Source organism: Bos grunniens, chromosome 23, assembly GCF_055505025.1.
Source record: "Bos grunniens cultivar Pamir isolate PY7600 chromosome 23, Bosgru_T2T1.0, whole genome shotgun sequence".
NCBI lineage: Eukaryota > Metazoa > Chordata > Mammalia > Artiodactyla > Bovidae > Bos > Bos grunniens.
The window spans coordinates 10,506,127-10,523,320 of record NC_141187.1 but is presented as its reverse complement, the minus strand read 5'-3'; the positions used below and the strand labels follow the sequence as shown (position 1 = coordinate 10,523,320).

The 17,194-nt window shown below is 51.2% G+C and overlaps 1 protein-coding gene and 1 long non-coding RNA gene across 9 annotated transcripts in view; one reads left to right on the top strand and one right to left on the bottom strand.

Annotated features, from left to right (window-relative positions):
* Positions 1 to 17,194, top strand: part of LOC147346637 (uncharacterized) — a 118,740-nt gene that overhangs the window by 28,264 nt on the left and 73,282 nt on the right. The window lies entirely within an intron of this gene.
* SCUBE3 (signal peptide, CUB domain and EGF like domain containing 3) overlaps positions 1 to 17,194 on the bottom strand; it is a 36,872-nt gene that overhangs the window by 17,425 nt on the left and 2,253 nt on the right. For 2 of the 5 annotated variants that reach the window (XM_086371266.1, XM_086371267.1), the window contains exons 1-6: positions 8,334 to 9,705; positions 5,161 to 5,283; positions 4,058 to 4,183; positions 2,309 to 2,443; positions 1,157 to 1,282; positions 869 to 985 (exon numbers count right to left, since the gene is read on the bottom strand). In XM_086371266.1, the coding sequence (XP_086227392.1) occupies positions 869 to 985; positions 1,157 to 1,282; positions 2,309 to 2,443; positions 4,058 to 4,183; positions 5,161 to 5,283; positions 8,334 to 8,586 (880 nt within the window). In that variant the 5' untranslated portion in view covers positions 8,587 to 9,705. Of the gene's footprint in view, positions 1 to 868; positions 986 to 1,156; positions 1,283 to 2,308; positions 2,444 to 4,057; positions 4,184 to 5,160; positions 5,284 to 5,633; positions 5,818 to 8,333; positions 9,706 to 17,194 lie in introns of those variants that run through there. The other 3 variants (XM_086371269.1, XM_086371271.1, XM_086371270.1) reach the window with 2 other exon arrangements.

The following is a 17,194-nucleotide window of genomic DNA, read 5'->3' as shown; positions in this document are numbered from 1 at the left end:
AATTTCCACTTTGCCAAGGGGACACCTTGTCCCATCATCTTTCTCAGCATTCTGTAAGCACACAGTAATTGGCCTTCACACACACACACACACAAACCCCTGAAGATTTAGGGAATTAGGAATCAAAGAACTGAACTCATCTGTGGACCTAAAGATATGTGAGGTAAGGCCTAGGAATTCAGGAAAAGGGGTCCAGGTATTAAGAAGACCAAGTCAGGGTGAGAGGGTGGGATTCTAGAGTTGGGGAAGAAATGGGAGGACCCCAGGCCGAGCTCCACTGGAATATGGAGGAGAGAGGAGAACATGGGGGCCTAGCGGGGAGGACTGGAAAGGAGATTTGTAGGAGGAGAGCAAGGAGAGACAGAAGAAAGAGGAAGATACTGGAGCCAGGCAACCCCACTCATCTTGTCCCAGGAAAGGGCACTCTGTCCCACCCTTGAGTGTGGATGGTGGGCTGTGACAGCTCGCATCTCACCACACTACACAACTAGGGCCTCTGGTCAGGCTTAATTCACCGACTGCCCCACCTTTTCTCCCCCTTCTCAAGCACAGCCTGGGGTCAGCAAGCACCTCAGCTGATAGTTCCCAACCTGTCAACACTTCATCCTGCATTAAGAGGACGGTGAGGCTCCCCGGGGGCGGGGGTGGGGGGGCAGTGCAGAACCAAGGGGTGGGGAGAGGAGGAAGGTTGGGTGAGCCCTTCACTCTCACTAGACCTGCCACTGTCTGGGGGCTTCAGCCCACTCCCCAGTGCACCTGTGCTCAGCAGCTGAGCCCCACCTCGGTGCTCCCCCCTCCCCTGGTTCCCCAGGGCCCTCACCCCTACCCCCATTGCAAGTGGACTGAGTTCTCCACTGGCCTCACCCACCGATGCACGTCTTCCCGTCGGTGTGGAGCACAAACTTGACGTGGCAGCCGCACCGGGGCCCCTGCTCCGTGTCGTCGCACGTGTGCTGGCAGCCACCGTTGCCATAGTTGCAGGTCACTGTGCAGAGAGGGCATGCCTGTCAGCTCGCCTCCCCCGGGCACTCCGGCTCTCCGTAACGCAGAAACTGGCCTTCGAAGCTAGCTGCCTCTCCCGCACGCCAGTCTCTTCCTACTGCTGCTGCCGAGGCCCCATGCCCCTCCTCCCCCACGGCCATCCCAGTCATCTCACATTTACAGTCCCGTTGGTTCTTGGTGAGCTCGAAGCCAGGGCGGCATTCACAGGCAATACCCCCTTTGGGTGTCTCCCGGCAGATGTGAGCACAGCCATGGTTCTTGTTCATGCAGTTCATTCCTTCTAAAAGGGAAGAGGAGGGCGGGGTGAATGTGCTGTGCTCTTGGGCACCTAGAGGAGGAGAGACTAGAAGGGAAGCCTTGAGCCTCAGGAACTGGAACAGTTTCTTGGAGGCTGCAGCACAGAGACTGACTCTCCCCCTCACAGGTCCCCTGTCCTGGCCACAGAGCCGGTGCTAATGAGCAGAGCTCATAGCTATTCTGAATGATACATCCAGGCCCCCTAAAGTCTACATGATCACCCTCTCCTTCAAGCAACTAAAAAATAGTGTCTAATAGTTGCCCAGCACTGTACTTATACTGGGTAGATATAGGAGGAACCCAGAAATATATAAGACATGATCTCTTTTCTCAAAGAGTTTACAGTCAAACTGGGAAGAAGATAAATAACATTTATCATGTGAGTGAGGAGTAATTGGCAAGGGTCATTATTATACATTTTATTCAACAAATATTTATTAAGCTCCTACTACAAGCAGGGCAGTATATTAGGTTTTGGGGATACAAAGATGAATTAGGCTTAGTCTTTGCCCTTGGGGGTGGGCAGGGGTGTGAGGGTGAGGGTGGAGTCACAGAAACAGACAACATGTGCCCCCATATTCCCACCTGACGCTCCAGTCCAGCCCAAGACTTGAGGCACGGGCAAGGACAGGTGACCTTGGTTTAGGGTTTGGCCATCTGTCGGGCTTGGCAAAAAAGTTCATTTGGGTCTTTCTGTACCATCTTATGGAAAAGCCCAAGTGAACTTTCTAGTCAGTGCTCTACAGTGAGGCACAAACCCACCTTAGATCTGGACACAGAGGATGTCCCAGGGTAGCCTCTATCCCACCATGACCCCCAGCCCCGGATGAATTCTCCCAGACTTCACTCTAACCCAGAGTATCTGTCCACGGAACCCTCAGGATATGACTGGGTTCAGGGACAAAAGGAGCAGTGGAGGGTAGACCTGGGGGGACTGAGGGAGGGCTCCTGAGCAGACAGAGAGAAGCACGGGCATTCGGGGCCAGGGCCCCCCCGGCCAGAGGCTGACCTTCCGGCCGCTGGATGCAGGTGTGCTGGTTGTCGCTGAGGAAGAAGCCCTCCCGGCAGTGGCACTCGTAGCTGCCCATCATGTTGACACAGCTTTGCTGACAGCCGCCGTTGCCCTCGGCACACTCGTCCACATCTGCGCAGGACAGGCGGGTGGTGAGGCGGGCGCAGCCAGGCCTTCCATGAAACCCAGCACCCAGCTGGAAGCCAGGCGGTTCTCACATCCCACTGCCACCCTCAGGGGGCGGCGAGTGAGGAGGGGACATGCGAGAATGGCTCACTCAGGGGAAGACGTGCCTCTCTTTCCCTCACCTGTTGAAACTGGGTCTGAAGGCAGAGGAGATCAGGAAAGGAGGCAGAGCGAGAGGAGCAGAGATGAAGACAAGGATGGAGGTTGGTCAGGGGCAAGACCTGTGAGCAGCGGTTGTGACGAGCAGCCAGGGACTCAGGGCTCTGTGTGCGGGGAGAGCTCTGGCAATGGTGCTGAGGTTGGAGGGGGCGGGTGGGGAAAGGTAGTGAGCTTCAACTCACTGTGGGGCAGGGGCCATTTCTGTGGAGGGACCATGGCCCTGTCCTTCCTCCCCTTCTCCCATGCCTGGGCTTGCTGCCACATTCCCTAGCCTTTCTCCTATTTTGGTTTAACAAAACAAAGTCTGGTAGCTTGGCGGAGAGGGATGGGGAAAGAGCTGCCAGGCCACACCCTAATTACCAACCCCAAATCACCATCCCCAGGCTCATCCCGGGGCTCCCACTTCAGTGCCCTGACTCCATCTCATGCGCCTTACTACCCTCCCAAGTTCACAGTCCTTCTCCGTTTTCCTTGGTGCAGGAGGCATCGGAGAGGGACCCAAATGGGCCATTCTAGCTCCAAAGGGATCCGACTCCTTAGGGCCTTCTCTTCCCCTCCTCTCTGCTGAGCCCTGAGACCCCGTCCTTCACTCTTTGGCCAAGGGCAGAGGGGCCCAGGCCTAGCAGGCTCCTGGCTGAGGAGTGCACCTGGAGGAAAAGCCAGGGAGGTGTCCTCGGTTTTGCCTTGTTCCCGTCCCATCTCCTATGCCCCTGACTTCTCCCTATCCCTGTCCTCCTACTCTTACCCTGTCCTACATTCCATCCTTCTGTTTGCTCCCTTCTAGTCCAACCTGGTCATTTTGTGACTCTAGCCAAGTTCTTTCCTACAATTTGTGGTGGAGAAACTGAGGCCCAGGGGATGGATGACTTATACAGGGTTCCCCTAAAAGCTAAAGGCTAATAAGACTCGGAACCCTAACCCTAAGGTAGGGAAGCATCATCATGGATGACATTCCTCCTGTTTTCTGAGCACTTCCCAATGTCCTAAGGATGGTACAGGGCTCTTTACGCACATTGTGTCATCACACTGCAGCCCTTTGGGTGGTTATTACCTTCCCTGTTGCCCAAGTCTGCACGGCCAGTAAGCAGCAGAGCCAGGATCTGCTTGGAGCCAAACCACCTTCCCACCATGCTCCACCCGCTGTGACTCAGCCACTATTGTCATCTGCTGGCCCTTCCCCTGAGAACACTTTCTAGCAGCATCTCTTTAATGTTTTTCATTCAGAAGGATTTTTTCATCCTCAGCATCTTGTCTCAAAGGGGAGGCTGACCTTGTTTTCTGTTTTGTGGGAATGCAGCTTTTTGTTTACTTTTCCTCTCCGTGCCTGAGAATGGGAAATGCTGAAAACATCTCCTTCTCCACAAGACATCCCCTGCCCCCATACCTTCACCCCTCGCTCACCCAGACAGTTGTGTCCATCATGTGCCAGGTGGAATCCATCATAGCAGGTGCATCGGTAATTGCCAGGGATGTTGACACAGTCATGCACACAACCTGCATTATCCTCCCGTTCGCACTCATCCACATCTGTGGGCAAATAGTTGAGGCAGCTGGACCCACCTGCATCCCCCTGACCGTCCATCCCTGGGCTCAGCTTTATGGTGGTTTTTAAAAAAATACAAAACCTCTGTGTATGTGTGTGTGCTTGTGTGTATTTCTGTTTCCATAGTTACTCTCATTGCCTACAAACCATTTTGCATTTAGCTATTTTCATCTAAACTTCAGTCATAAACATTTTTATACTTCATCAGATCTTTCCAATTATCACTGTACATGGTTGCAAAATATTCCATTATGTTGTTACATCATAATTTATTAATCCCTTTTTTCTATTGTTAGATTCCTTTCATTTATTTTTCTCTCATAATGCATCAAAAACATCTTCTCTCATATATTGTTTCTTTGAATTTCCTTTAAATAAGTTCCTAAATATGAAATTCCTGAGTTGGAGGGTATAAATGACTTCAAGATTCCTTCTAGGTATGACAAAATCACTTTTCAATTTATAATGTCACCGGGAATTAATGAGTATACCTTGTCTATTGAAGTCTTAACCAACACAGAAGGTCATAAATTTAAAATAACATCTCAAGACTGCTTTAATTTGCATTGCTTTAATTATGAGGAGATGTGTTTGTTTATAGTATGAATTTGCCCTAGGGTAAATTGTCTGTTCTCATTCTTTTGGGGCATGGTGTAAGGGTCTAAAGACAGAAGTTCCAATAGCAGGGAACCTGAGGCCTTAGTCCCGTGATCCTGATCCCCTCACCCAGTCAGGTTGTATGGCTGTGAACTGTTCCCACCCGGGCCTGAGCATGTATATATGGTGTCTTTGTGCAAATTAGAAAACGATACCCTCTCTGGGAAGGAGCTGCTTTCCTCTAGCCCCATCCCCACGCCAGCAGGGAGTGCAGGGCTTCTTGCACAGCATGGCCAGCTGAGAGCGGGGGCACGGTCTCCCCCTCTGGCAGCTCTCCCTTCTCCAGGTGCCCTCCCAGCCTCACCTTTGCAGTGTTTACCGTCCCCCGTGTAGCCAGACTTGCAGATGCACTTGTACGACCGTGGGGTGTTCTGGCAGATGGCGTCGATGTGGCAGTTGTCGGTCCCTTCCACACACTCGTCCACATCTGGCAGGGGCAGAAGGGACGTGTGAGACCCTCTCTTGGTGCCTCCCAAGGGGTGTCTTGAAGGTGGTTCCTCGGGGCAAAATCCCCTCTCCTCTACAACAGACAGCAATCCCTCCAGAAGCAGGTGGCCTCCCACACCTCTCTGATTTCAGAGTGGGCTGACCCTGTAATTTCAGGAATTCAGAAAGCACCCCCACTCCCCTCAAAAATACTTAATCCACAATGACAGCTGAAATTCCATCATTTGAAACACTCCTCTTTGATTTAAAAACAAACAAAAAACCCTTGGACTGGGTAGGTAGCACACTTAACTTGATTAGAAACTTTCAACCTAGGGTGAATTAGTTTACCTTTCTGAGGAGCAGGCTTAGAGGGATGGGAAGAGAACGGCATGAGGACAGTGGCCTCTGGGCAAGTGGCAGTGTCCAGTGACTGCTGGTAATTAAAGGAGGAAGAAAGGGAGACAGGGCATCTGAGGAATCTTCCTCTGCCTCACAGTTCTGTTTGAGACCAGGCCTGCTCCCACTTGCCCACCATGGCGCCAAGAATCTTTAAAGGAAAGAAGCTCCATCCCGGAAGATTTGCCGAGGCCCCTGTGCTGTCAACAGCGGAGGGACTAGGAGCTGGCAGGGGCTGGCACCAGCAACCCAAAGCCTGATAAGTGCAGTCTTTGCAGCTCTCCGGCTGACTCATCCAAGCCCCTCCATCCCACCACCCTGAGTGCTGTCATCCAATCCCAGGTGCACCTCGCTCTGACACAAGCTGCCACTCACAGAGCTGCGCTGAAGAAGGGCCACCCAAGACCTGGCAGAAAAAGACGACGTTCAGAAAGGACACAGGAAAGAATAATTTGTCACCTTTGGGCAAAAGACTGCAGCTTCTGGGGCAATGTTATGATGCCCATAAAGCTGAACTGAAATAGGGGGAAATGTTTGTTTCAGCTGAAATGCTTTATAACTAAAGGCTGTGGCGGTTCAGAGATGACTCAGCCCAGCCAAGAGGAGAAACACACGAGTAACATGAAGCAGGATATGTTTGAGTGCCGCGAGAGCGTTAGAATAAGGAAAGGGGGTCCTCAGCCGTGGCTCATGTCAGAGTCAACCACCTAGGAGATGCCCAAGTGCCACCCCCAGAAATGCCGGTCAGCTGGTCTGGGCTGAAACGTGGTCATCAGTAGGCTTCTAAAGCTACCCAGGTGAGTCTAATATGCAGCCAGGCTTGAGAATCTCCACTACAGAGAAGATCAGAAGAGGAAGAGACCACTTCCAGCTGTGAACTGGGAAAACCCAGGAAAGTGTAGCAACCTGCAAGAAAAAGAAATTGTTTTTTCTTTTACTTTCAGAAAATGATCATAACTTCCGAGTGTGATCTGTGGGCCACAGAATTGCTTAGCTTTTGTTAAAATGCAGATTCTCAGGCTCGATTGCTGACCTACTGAATCTAAATCCTTAAGGTACTTGATATATTTTTTACTGAATGAATGAATGGACCAGTAATTGCTCCAATGTATAGACACCCATGAGTCCTAGCTTGAAACAGTTATCTGTTCTTTTATTTCAAGTACTTCAGGGGCAGGACTGAGGCTTCCTAGGGCTAAGAAGAGAAGTGAAATTTTGAAGAGTGCTCTCAAACACCTGCCTCAAGTCTTCTGGGCTTCTGTTCAGCTCTGCACTCTATCCTCCAACTCTCTTTGACCCCTCTGTACAGCCCACCATGCCCAGTGATTTAATTGTTGTAATTCACATTTATTCTTCACCTCCCTCAGGCTGTGCAGTGATGGTGTCTGCCTGCTGGTCCACCCTAGGAAGTTACCCCAAAGTGAATGGATAGAGAGGAGGGCGGCACAGGATTCTAGTTCATGGGAGAGGGCAAGAGGGACCTCTGTAGACAGTAAGAGGCTACATGGAGAATCAGTCTGTCCAACTGATGAAGACAAAGTGGTACTAAGAAACACCCTATCATAGAGCCTAAACTCCCGAATTAGTTCAGTCTAAAATACAAATTCAGCTCTGCCACTTAATAGGGTTTTCCAATTCTCTTTATTTCTTCATCTTTAATGTAGCCTTCTCATAATCTTTAATGTAGCCTTCTCATAATCTTTAATGTAGCCTTCTCATGAGAGGCTGTGAACAGTTGATGAGATAATTTGTGTAAAGATAATTTGTATAAAGTACCTAATAAAGTATTTAGTAAATATGTTCCTAATGCATGGAAGCTTGAGATGATAAGTATAAAATCATTGGTTCAGACAATAGGTGCTCTAAGACTATGCTGTCTTAGATAGTAGTCACTAGGTACATGGGGATATTTTAAATTTAAATTAATGTAAAGTTTGGCCCCAGGCCAAATGTTCAATAGCTATATGTGGCTAAAGGCTACCCTAGTGGACGACAGCACAGGTATGGAACGTTTCCAACAGCACAGGAGGTTCTATTGGAACCTTATTCAGCTCTAGGAGTTCTGAATGAGAAATACCCTGGGCCTAGTGAGTTTGAGTGAAATCCGGAAGTTGCTGATGGACAGGGAGGCCTGGTGTGCTGCAATTCATGGAGTCTCAAAGAGTCGGACACGACTGAGCGACTGAACTGAACTGAACTGAAGTAGGCTAAAAAAACTCTTTGGAGTGGGACTCAAGTTTGAGTTTTGGAAGCTGGGTATGTGTTAGAAGGGGAAAGGAAATTTCAAGTGTAGTTAGATGCATGAAGAAAGACAAGGCACTCTGAGATCCAAGTCCTTATTCTCTTTCCCCACATTTATTTGCACGCGCCCCCATGGTGGGGAAAATATCTTTTAACAACTAATTCCAGTCTTGAAATGGAATCCAAAGTTTGAGATGTTCTCGTCAGGTCCTGTCTCTACTGTGGTAACTTGTGAGTCTCAGAGGCAGGTGCAGAGCACAGGGCAATCCCAGTGACTAATAACCATCCTGTTATCCTGCTTTGAGCCCTCTTCCCGTCGTGTGCTTCTTCACCACTTCCCCAGCAGCCAGCAGGGCACCTTGGAAACTCATTGGGAAGCTCCTCCTCTGGGGCCATCTTAGAGGTACCCACCTGTCTCTGAATCATCTGGGGCTTTACAACAGGTCCGTATCAGCTCCTTGTTCTCTCCTCGGCTGCTGATCCAGTGCTCGCAAGTACTAGAGTGGCTCCCGATGCTGACTGCAGCAAACCTGGGCCTCCTGGAAGAGCCTTTAGACCCTTTGGGCAGTTGAGCTTTTCCTGCCGTCTCGACTACCCCCACCCATTCTCGGCCCACGATACTTGCCCTCTCCAACACCAAACCCTTCAATTCCTTTCCACACATTTGCACTTCTCATTTTTTTGCATTTGAGATGCAGTCCTTTCTTTTTTCTTGTAGACGCACTGTTCCCAACTTTCCAAACCTAGCTCAAAAATTGTCTTCCCAAAAGCTCTTCCTAGTAAGCCCTATTCCCAGTGAGTCCCAGGTCTGAGGAGACCTGGTTTGCCTCAGCTCACTCATCTTGTGTGGCATGTTCAGCTCTCCTCACTTGACTGGTTACTGACTGAGGAAGGGACCCTTCAACTGTTTGGATGGAATCTTTTGCAGCAGAACAATCCTAAAACAGACTTCTGAAGTAGGGCCCCAAATCATATCCAGTGTCTTCCATTTGCCAGCCCATTCTTTCAAGGCTCCCTCCCCCGACATCTTGCCCACTCACAACCTGTCCTGCAGGGATCCCTTCAGCACCTGTGGGCACAGTCTCATCTTAGTTCATTCTCTCAGGGTGCAGGTGTTTATGAGCTGGCCTGACAAACCAGGGGATGCTGTCGGGTGTGGATTGGTTTAGACCAGTGGCTGCACCCTGGGGTTCCCCTTTTAAAAGTGTGGTCACTCTCTTGGACCAGCTGCATCGGGATCTCCAGAATGAGGCTGGACCGCTGTCTGTCTTCCTTTCCCATCTCAGATAATGTGATAGACTATTTGCCCAAGCCAGCAAGAGACCAGAGGCAACAGCATGACAGAGTATTTGAGAAAAGGGGTTCTGGAGTGAGGCTGTGTCTGTTCAGATGCCAGCTGCATGCATGTCTGTGTGGTCCTTGGCCAGCCTCTGAACTTAGCTGCTCCTTCCTCTGTAGATGGGAATAATGATATAGCATCTGGTTATGGGGCCACCAGGAACATCAAATGAGTTAATACCTGGCACGTACTTAGTACTGCAGTGCAGGCATACAGTAAGTGCTCAGTAAAGGCTTGTTATTTTTATTCCTTCTCTCCAACCTTCCCCACAGTATCCTTTCTGAACCCCTGTCCTCTCCCCCAGTCCCCTTATCAAAGCCCCATTGGAGGCCTGGTGTGGGGAGATGCAGCCCCAGGAGAACATGTGATGCAACAGGGAATCTGGAGAGACATATCCTCGGGGGCATCTGCGTCACTGCCTGCTCTGCCTGTGCTGGTTTGGGAGCAGGGCAAAGCGGGTGAGAGGCCAGTTGGGAAGCACAAAGCTGCCCTCCACAGTCCTTTGTGAAGGCAATTATTTTGTGTCCTTACCCCAACTTCAGGCACCGGGCTGGCTCATAAGCTGAATTAGGGGAGAGTGGTGGCTGCAGAGACACCATAGACGAGCCAAGACCTCCCTGTCTCACTCTTCCTGGCATGAATGCACAGGTCTGTAATGGCAGCAGCTTTTCCTAGCACCATCTGATGTCTCTTCTGGATTTGCTTCAGCACCTAGCAGAGCAGTCCATGTTGCTGCTGCTGCTAAGTCGCTTCAGTCGTGTCCAACTCTGTGCGACCCCATAGACGGCAGCCCACCAGGCTCCCCCATCCCCAGGATTCTCCAGGCAAGAACACTGGAGTGGGCTGCCATTCCCTTCTCCAATGCATGAAAGTGAAAAGTGAAAGTGAAGTTGCTCAGTCATGTCAGACTCTTCGAGACCCCATGGACTGCAGCCTCCCAGTCTCCTCCATCCATGGGACCCCATGGACTGCAGCCTCCCAGTCTCCTCCATCCATGGGATTTTCCAGGCAAGAGTACTAGAGCACTCCATAAATTCTGATAAATGTAGGAAAGAGGGATGGGATGAGGCAGAGAATACGAGGGTTAGAGCAGACTAGAAAAGGTGAAGTAATATGACACGGGGAGCCCTAAGATTCCCTTCTGAGGATGGAGAAGTGTACCCTAAAAGACAAGCAGGAGGACACCCAAGGAAACACTTTGTCTGCTTAAAAATTTTGCCCAGGTCCAGCTTTGGAATAACCACCACTGAAATGAGCAGGAATGCAGGCTGCAGGTAAGCAGATGCCTGTAGGAAGAGTCCACTCCACCTTTAGGTTACTACCATGGTCACCTTACTGAACTCAGAGGGGCTGGGGGTAGTTGTGGACAAATTTACTGGGCCCAGTGAGAAGGTCCAGAGCAGCTTGCTTGACGCCCTCACGTGCTCACATGGCTGTGGCATTCTTCCTGCCCAGCCAGGATAGCCCCAGATGTGTGTGGGGTCTGCCTCGTCCCTCTATTTTCCTCTCCGGAGATGCCTTCGAACCTCACCCGTCACTTTGGACCCAGTGCAGGTGCCCCTGCTGGGAAGCTGCCTTTGACTGTGGTAGCCTTCTCTAATTTATCCTTTCTCTTAACTCTGGAGATTTTACTGTCAGGTCCTTGCATCCTCTGACCAATTGCTGTCTTGTACAGATACGTCCTATATGCAGCTGCTGCTGCTGCTAAGTCACTTCAGTTGTGTCCGACTCTGTGCGACCCCATAGACGGCAGCCCACCAGGCTCCCCCATCTTTGGGATTCTCTAGGCAAGACAGAGTGGGTTGCCATTGCCTTCTCCGTCTTATATGCTACCACTGCAAGGAGATCCAACCAGTCCATTCTGAAGGAGATCAGCCCTGGGATTTCTTTGGAAGGAATGATGCTAAAGTTGAAACTCCAGTACTTTGGCCACCTCATGCGAAGAGCTGACTCATTGGAAAAGACTCTGATGCTGGGAGGGATTGGGGGCAGGAGGAGAAGGGGACGACAGAGGATGAGATGGCTGGATGGCATCACTGACTTGATGGATGTGAGTCTGGGTGAACTCCAGGAGTTGGTGATGGACAGGGAGGCCTGGTGTGCTGCGATTCATGGGGTCGCAAAGAGTCAGACACGACTGAGTGACTGAACTGAACTGATACCATTATTTAACTTTTGGTTTCTGTGTATTATCTTCCAAAGGAAGCTGTGAGCTCCCTGAGACCATGGCTTCTGAATCTCTGAAACCTGTACTGCAGCTAGAACAGAGCTGAGCATATTTATGCAACAATTCAACAAACAGCATTCGCAACATGCCAGGCACTGGTGCTAGGTGCTGGGGATTCAGCAGTGAACAAGACAAACTAATATATTGAAAGCACTTAGTAAATATTTGCTAAACAGATGTGTAGATGGATGGATAGATGAATGGGTTGTGGGTGAGTGGATGAGGTCTATATTTTGGCATCTTTTCTATGTTTCTATAGAGAAAAAATTCATTTCTTTTCTCCTCTGTAACCCTACCACTGTTCTGGGTAGAAGACAATCCCAAGGAATTTAGTCCTAAGTTAAGGGTAGGCAGACAGGAAACTCAGAGAAGGGAAGATACCCACTTAAAGGCATCTATTTGGTTGTGCTGAGGTAAGAAGAGATCGGGACCGACAAATTTAAGATAGGATTTCTAGGGAATCCTACAGAATTCACAGGACCTCAGGGTTTTCAGATATTACCTGGGGCTTCTCAAACATCTCTTCAGTGCATCCTTGTTAGATAGATGTTCCCTAGCCTCCGTGCTAACACCCGATGACAGGGTACCAGGGGCCATGGTTCCACTGCTACTCCTTGTCAGTTCTCTTACCCTCTCCTCCATGTTGCCTCCCATGTCCAAGTAACATTCGAAGTAGAGCGAGCCCAGCTGTCGCCTGTGATACCTTGACCTGCGACATGTGCACATCTGCTCCACCTCTAGGTCAGCTAGAGGAACTGGGCGAGCCTGGCTCCCCAGCTCTGGCTTATCAGGCCGTCTTCCCAATTTGGAACTGGGATGTGACCCCAGCCAGAGCCTGGGCCCATCCTCAGCCTGGACAAAGCCCAGGCAGGGGTGAGGAGGCCTGGAAAGAGCCCAGAAACCACACAGATGACCCCACGGGCAGAGAGGACAGAGCACTTTCTTGTTTTTAAAAAGTGCACTTCCCTCTTATCCAAGCTTAGCCTGCTCAACTGAAGAGCCAGGAAAAGCAGTTGGTGCTTGGCAACTGGAGAGGTGCAGGGCTGAGCCTCATAGTGTCCTACCTGATCCCCAATCCAGATCCTTGCTTATTTGAATATGCCCCCAAATGGACAATAATTTTCTCCCTTTCAGTGTGGACTAAACCCACCACCCTGAGTCAGAGGTCTTTAGAGAATGGGTAGAGTAGAGGGAGTGGGAGTGGAGAGGAAAGGACAGAACACTGGAGAGGGAGTCAGGCAGCGTGCAGAGTCCCTGCTTCATGATGACCAGTCTTATCTCTTCACATTGATGTGGAAAATAACAAGATAAACGATGATGTCAGATGATGTTTAATTCCAGTAAAGGCCTTTCACTTAGGTCATTTCATGTGATCCTTAAACAGTCCTGTCTGCCACTGACTAGATGAGAAACAAGCCCAGAGATGATATCTTGGGGAAGAGAAAACAGCCAGTGTCTGAAAACCCAGGTTTTCTGACCCCCAGTCTGGTGTTCTCTCACTGCACACTGCCTTTTATAAACACATGAGGGAGAGACGCATGCCTTAGCTGTCACTGTGGCCTCCCCCACCGCGCACTCCAGCTCAGCACTTGGTTCAGCATGAAGCAAGCATCCACTCCAGAATCATGGAATGGCCTGGAACTTTCTAGGATGCTCCTGGGGGGAGTCGGCAGTAGGTGTGCAGGTCCTTCCGGGCTTTGGGCATGGGGGCAGCCGGGAGGAGGGCAGGGCTGAGTGTGGGCAGGGAGGGCACTGGCTGCACCGTGGTGGGTGCAGACGGCGTTGCCGTGAGGAGGGGTGGGCGACGTGGCTGTGGGCAGGTGTCTCCTGCCCTCGGAGTCACTAGACTGGGCCAAGCAGCTGGTTAGAAACAAAAACAAACACCAGGGATACAGGTTCCTGCTGTTAACAGCTTCAGACCGCCAGAGGAAAACTCCAAATAAATATAATTAGAAACTTGTAAAAGCGTCCTCTCTGTAAACCTGCTCCCCAGGGTCTGTGCTTTAAGCACCCCGCTCCTTCCCGCTCCCCCCCAAGCCCACATATCCTGACACCCCACCTTCTTCCAGGGACCCCTCAGATCTGTTTCCTTGTTTTGGATCTCCTCCCCAGCCCAGCGGCTCCTGTCCAGGTCTGTCCCCAGATGCAGACAGCCCCTGGCCCAGGGCTCTGAAACCCCAACCCCACAGCTCTCCAGGGCCCTGGTTCCAGCCACAGGGAAAGCACAGGGAAGAGTGAGGGCCACGGTACCCTAGGTCAGGGGCGTCCGTCCACCTGTAGAGCCAAAGTGCAAACCCAATGGCAGCTACAGAGCAGTGCCGTGGCCTGAAGAGGGGAGACATCTAGGCTGGAGAAGCACAGAGAGGGCTAGTCTTGGAACTGAGAATACAGGGTGGGGCCAAGGACTGGGGCCGTGGGGCCTTGCCCAGCTGGTCTTCAGTTCCCAGAAGAGAAACATTTCAGCTCTACTTCCCAATGCTATGGGAGACACACACATTTACACACATAGAAGCACACACTTATGCTGCAGGGACTGTTTCCAAGGGGAAATACCCCACTTAAGGACACAGTAAGAACTACCAGGCACATGGGGCCCCAGGAAACTGGGGTGGAGGACTTAGACTTGGCAGGGAACCATGAAGCGGGAATCGGGGAGAAAACGGTACAAGATTCAGGAAAGGAGCCTGGGGAGGCCTGGCTGCAGGACAGAGGCTTGCTACAGTGTCTTCTACCATCAGCAGGAAGGATTTCTACCCCCACACCCAGCAGGAAGCATTTTGAAGAGATGCATAATCTCAGAGATGAAAAGGACCCTACTGATACTCTCGTCCACTTTATATGTGAGGAGGAGAATTTCAGTTATCTCCTCAAAGGGCCCAATTCCTGGGCTCTGCATTTACCTAAACCCACTGGTACCTGCCGTAGTCCCCACCCCATGCCTTGTGGGGTTGGCAGTACGTGGGCATGAAATGAATAGAATGGGCAGTCTGGTGACAGAGGGGGCAAAGGGGGCAAGGGGAGGGTCCACGTTCCCTCCTGGCACAAGCACCCAGCTCCCCCACCCCTCAAACAGCTCTGGGTTGGCAGCTGTATCACTTCCCCCCACAAGGATCGGCAGTCCCTCTGTTTCCAGACTCCTGTCTAATAGCCAAGCCCGAAGAAGCTGTCCCCAGGTCTGGGCCTCTTGCGGGCACTGCCAGCCTCAGAGCAGCTCCGCAGTTTCCAGCCCTGACAGGGACTCTTTCTTATTAGCGGTCATGTGCTAGGGGTATGGGCTGTCAACGGAGGCCCACACCCGGACACTAGGGGACCGGCGCCGGGGGCAGGGCCTGGGGTGAGTTCAGGCAGCAGCTCTTCACCTCCATCTTCACAGGAGGGTCTGAAGCCATCTGCTCCCTTCCCCCACACCCAGTTCAAGGCACAGGACCAAGCCATTCCACTTCTTCACTTCTCCAATGAAAACAAAATGCACACTGCCTGCTTCCTTTTTCCTCTCACCGGAGCACTGAACGCGCGCGCGCGCACACACACACACACACACACACACACACACACACACACACACCCTGAGTCATACACACGCACGCTCACACACCCTAGTGAGTGCACACCACGCATTCTCAAACTCACACCCAGGGCTGGCTCCTTTTACAACAGGTCCCAGCCATTCACATCTCAAACCGGTTCTCATGCTCTCAGATTCCTGAAGGTTTCAGGAAACAATCTCACTGAGGGGTTGCTGATAACTTTCTTTCTCCGCCTGTAGTCATTGTGGCTTCTGTGTCTTCTTGTCCCCTCTCTCTCCCTCCACCCAGCAGAGACTTGGGAGATGAGAGGTAGGAAGGGGAAAAGTTCTCCCTTGGCTGTGGGCTTTCCCCATCCCCCTAGGGGACATGTCACTGAGAGAAGAGAGGTCAAAGGGATTCCTGAGGAATTTCTAAGCAGTCCACCCCCCTTCTCCACCCTCTGGAAAAATGAGGGGTGGGGGTCAGGGACGATCAGGCTCCAAGGGTCGGGGCTGACTCTCCCTTTTTCTCTCCTGCGTGGCCTGGCTGGGGCGCGGGCAACAGCCAGCGGCCCACGGGGCCACCCTCACCCGCTGACACGGTTATAGTTTTCATTTTGTATTTTGGAGGGAGGGGCTAGGAGGAACAGTCCCCTCACTGTGAGAGCCAGCCACAGGAGCCCAGGGAAGCAGGGAGGAGAGGAAACAGCCACATTAAAGAGGAAGAGAGGGGTGGGGGGAAGAAAGAGAGAGACACACTTACACCCAGACAGAGACTTGGAGAGACGCACCGAGACAGAGAGACACTGTTTGCTGCCAGATGAACGCTCCCAGTCCCAGGGACGGTGTTACTTGGAAACTCTAAATATACGACTTTATCAAAATTCTGTCCCTAATGAGGAGAGAAAACAACCAGGTAAACTAAATGTCCAGGCTGGCGCGCCCTGCCGCCCTGGGGACAAGTCTTCCCCAGGAGACCTTTTCATTCAGCTGTAACCTGAGCCCCATGCAAGGATTAGGTCTTTTTTAACCACTGCTGCACACCACCCCCCTTAAAAAAAAAAAAAAAGGCAAAGCAAATTAATGCTTTTAAGTTAACAATTATCTTGGTTATCCAGTCTGTCTACTTTAAAATACACAGACAGGCATTTGAAAAACACTCAAAACCATGTACCCTCATGCTCACTCATTCCTAGTCACAGAAGCTTACCCACCCATTCATCCATACCAGCTCTCAAAGACACTAAAACATCTGTATACATGCTTAACAACAAAGTCACAACAGACACATACACCCAACTATGTCACCTGTGGGTAATCGTGGTAAACCTCACACACACGCACGCACACACATTCACCTGTACACTCAGGGCTCCCTTCTGTGTCTCTCCCCTCCTTTCCAGTCCACACCACTTTGGCTCCCCCCCTGGTGAATCTCTCAAGAATAGGGACAGAGGCCCAGATATCCCCAGTGCTATAGTAACTCTTGACAAGATACTTGCCAAGGTTATTTGTATTTTAAAGACCCACTAGAGCTTCGTTTGAAAGCATGTGGCAGTCAAGGCACACCTTCTGGCACTGGTGAGATCTTGGAGGTAGATTTGAGAGCCAGGGATGGCCACAGCTCTGCCTATGGGTAAGGCTGCCCTGCCCGCTCAGTAACTGTCCTTCCTGCAACACTGGTGTGCAGATCTGGGACCAAAGATGTCCCACGAACCCAGCAAACCTGTCATTAGGCAACTCTAGCAGACCAGGTTGACAAATGCCCTGAATAGTAGGGTTAAAGGTGACTGGCTTGGAATCTATGCCCAGCTAGACTCTGGGGTCAGAAGGAAGGAAGATGCCAAGCTAACTGCAGTGCAGACAGAGCAAGCATGGCTAAACGTGAGCTCAGCACTGGGCAACACTAGAGTCTGTAAGTCCCTTGAGGGCAGGGGTCTCCACTCTGGCTGCGTTTCCCACAGCAGCAACAGCAGCAGGATAAAATGAAAGAGCCCTAAAGTACCTCGGAAAGATTCTGAGTCCCTCTGTCCCTGAAGGATAGTTGATCTCCCAGGCTTGAAAGCCTTGGCTTGAGGGCACCTGTCCCTTCTCAGACTCTCCATCTGCCCCAGGAACCCCCTTGAGGATACTGCCTGCTCCCCGTTTTGGCTCCAGTCTCACGAGGCCACTACAGACACTGGCTCCAACTTGAAAGAGGC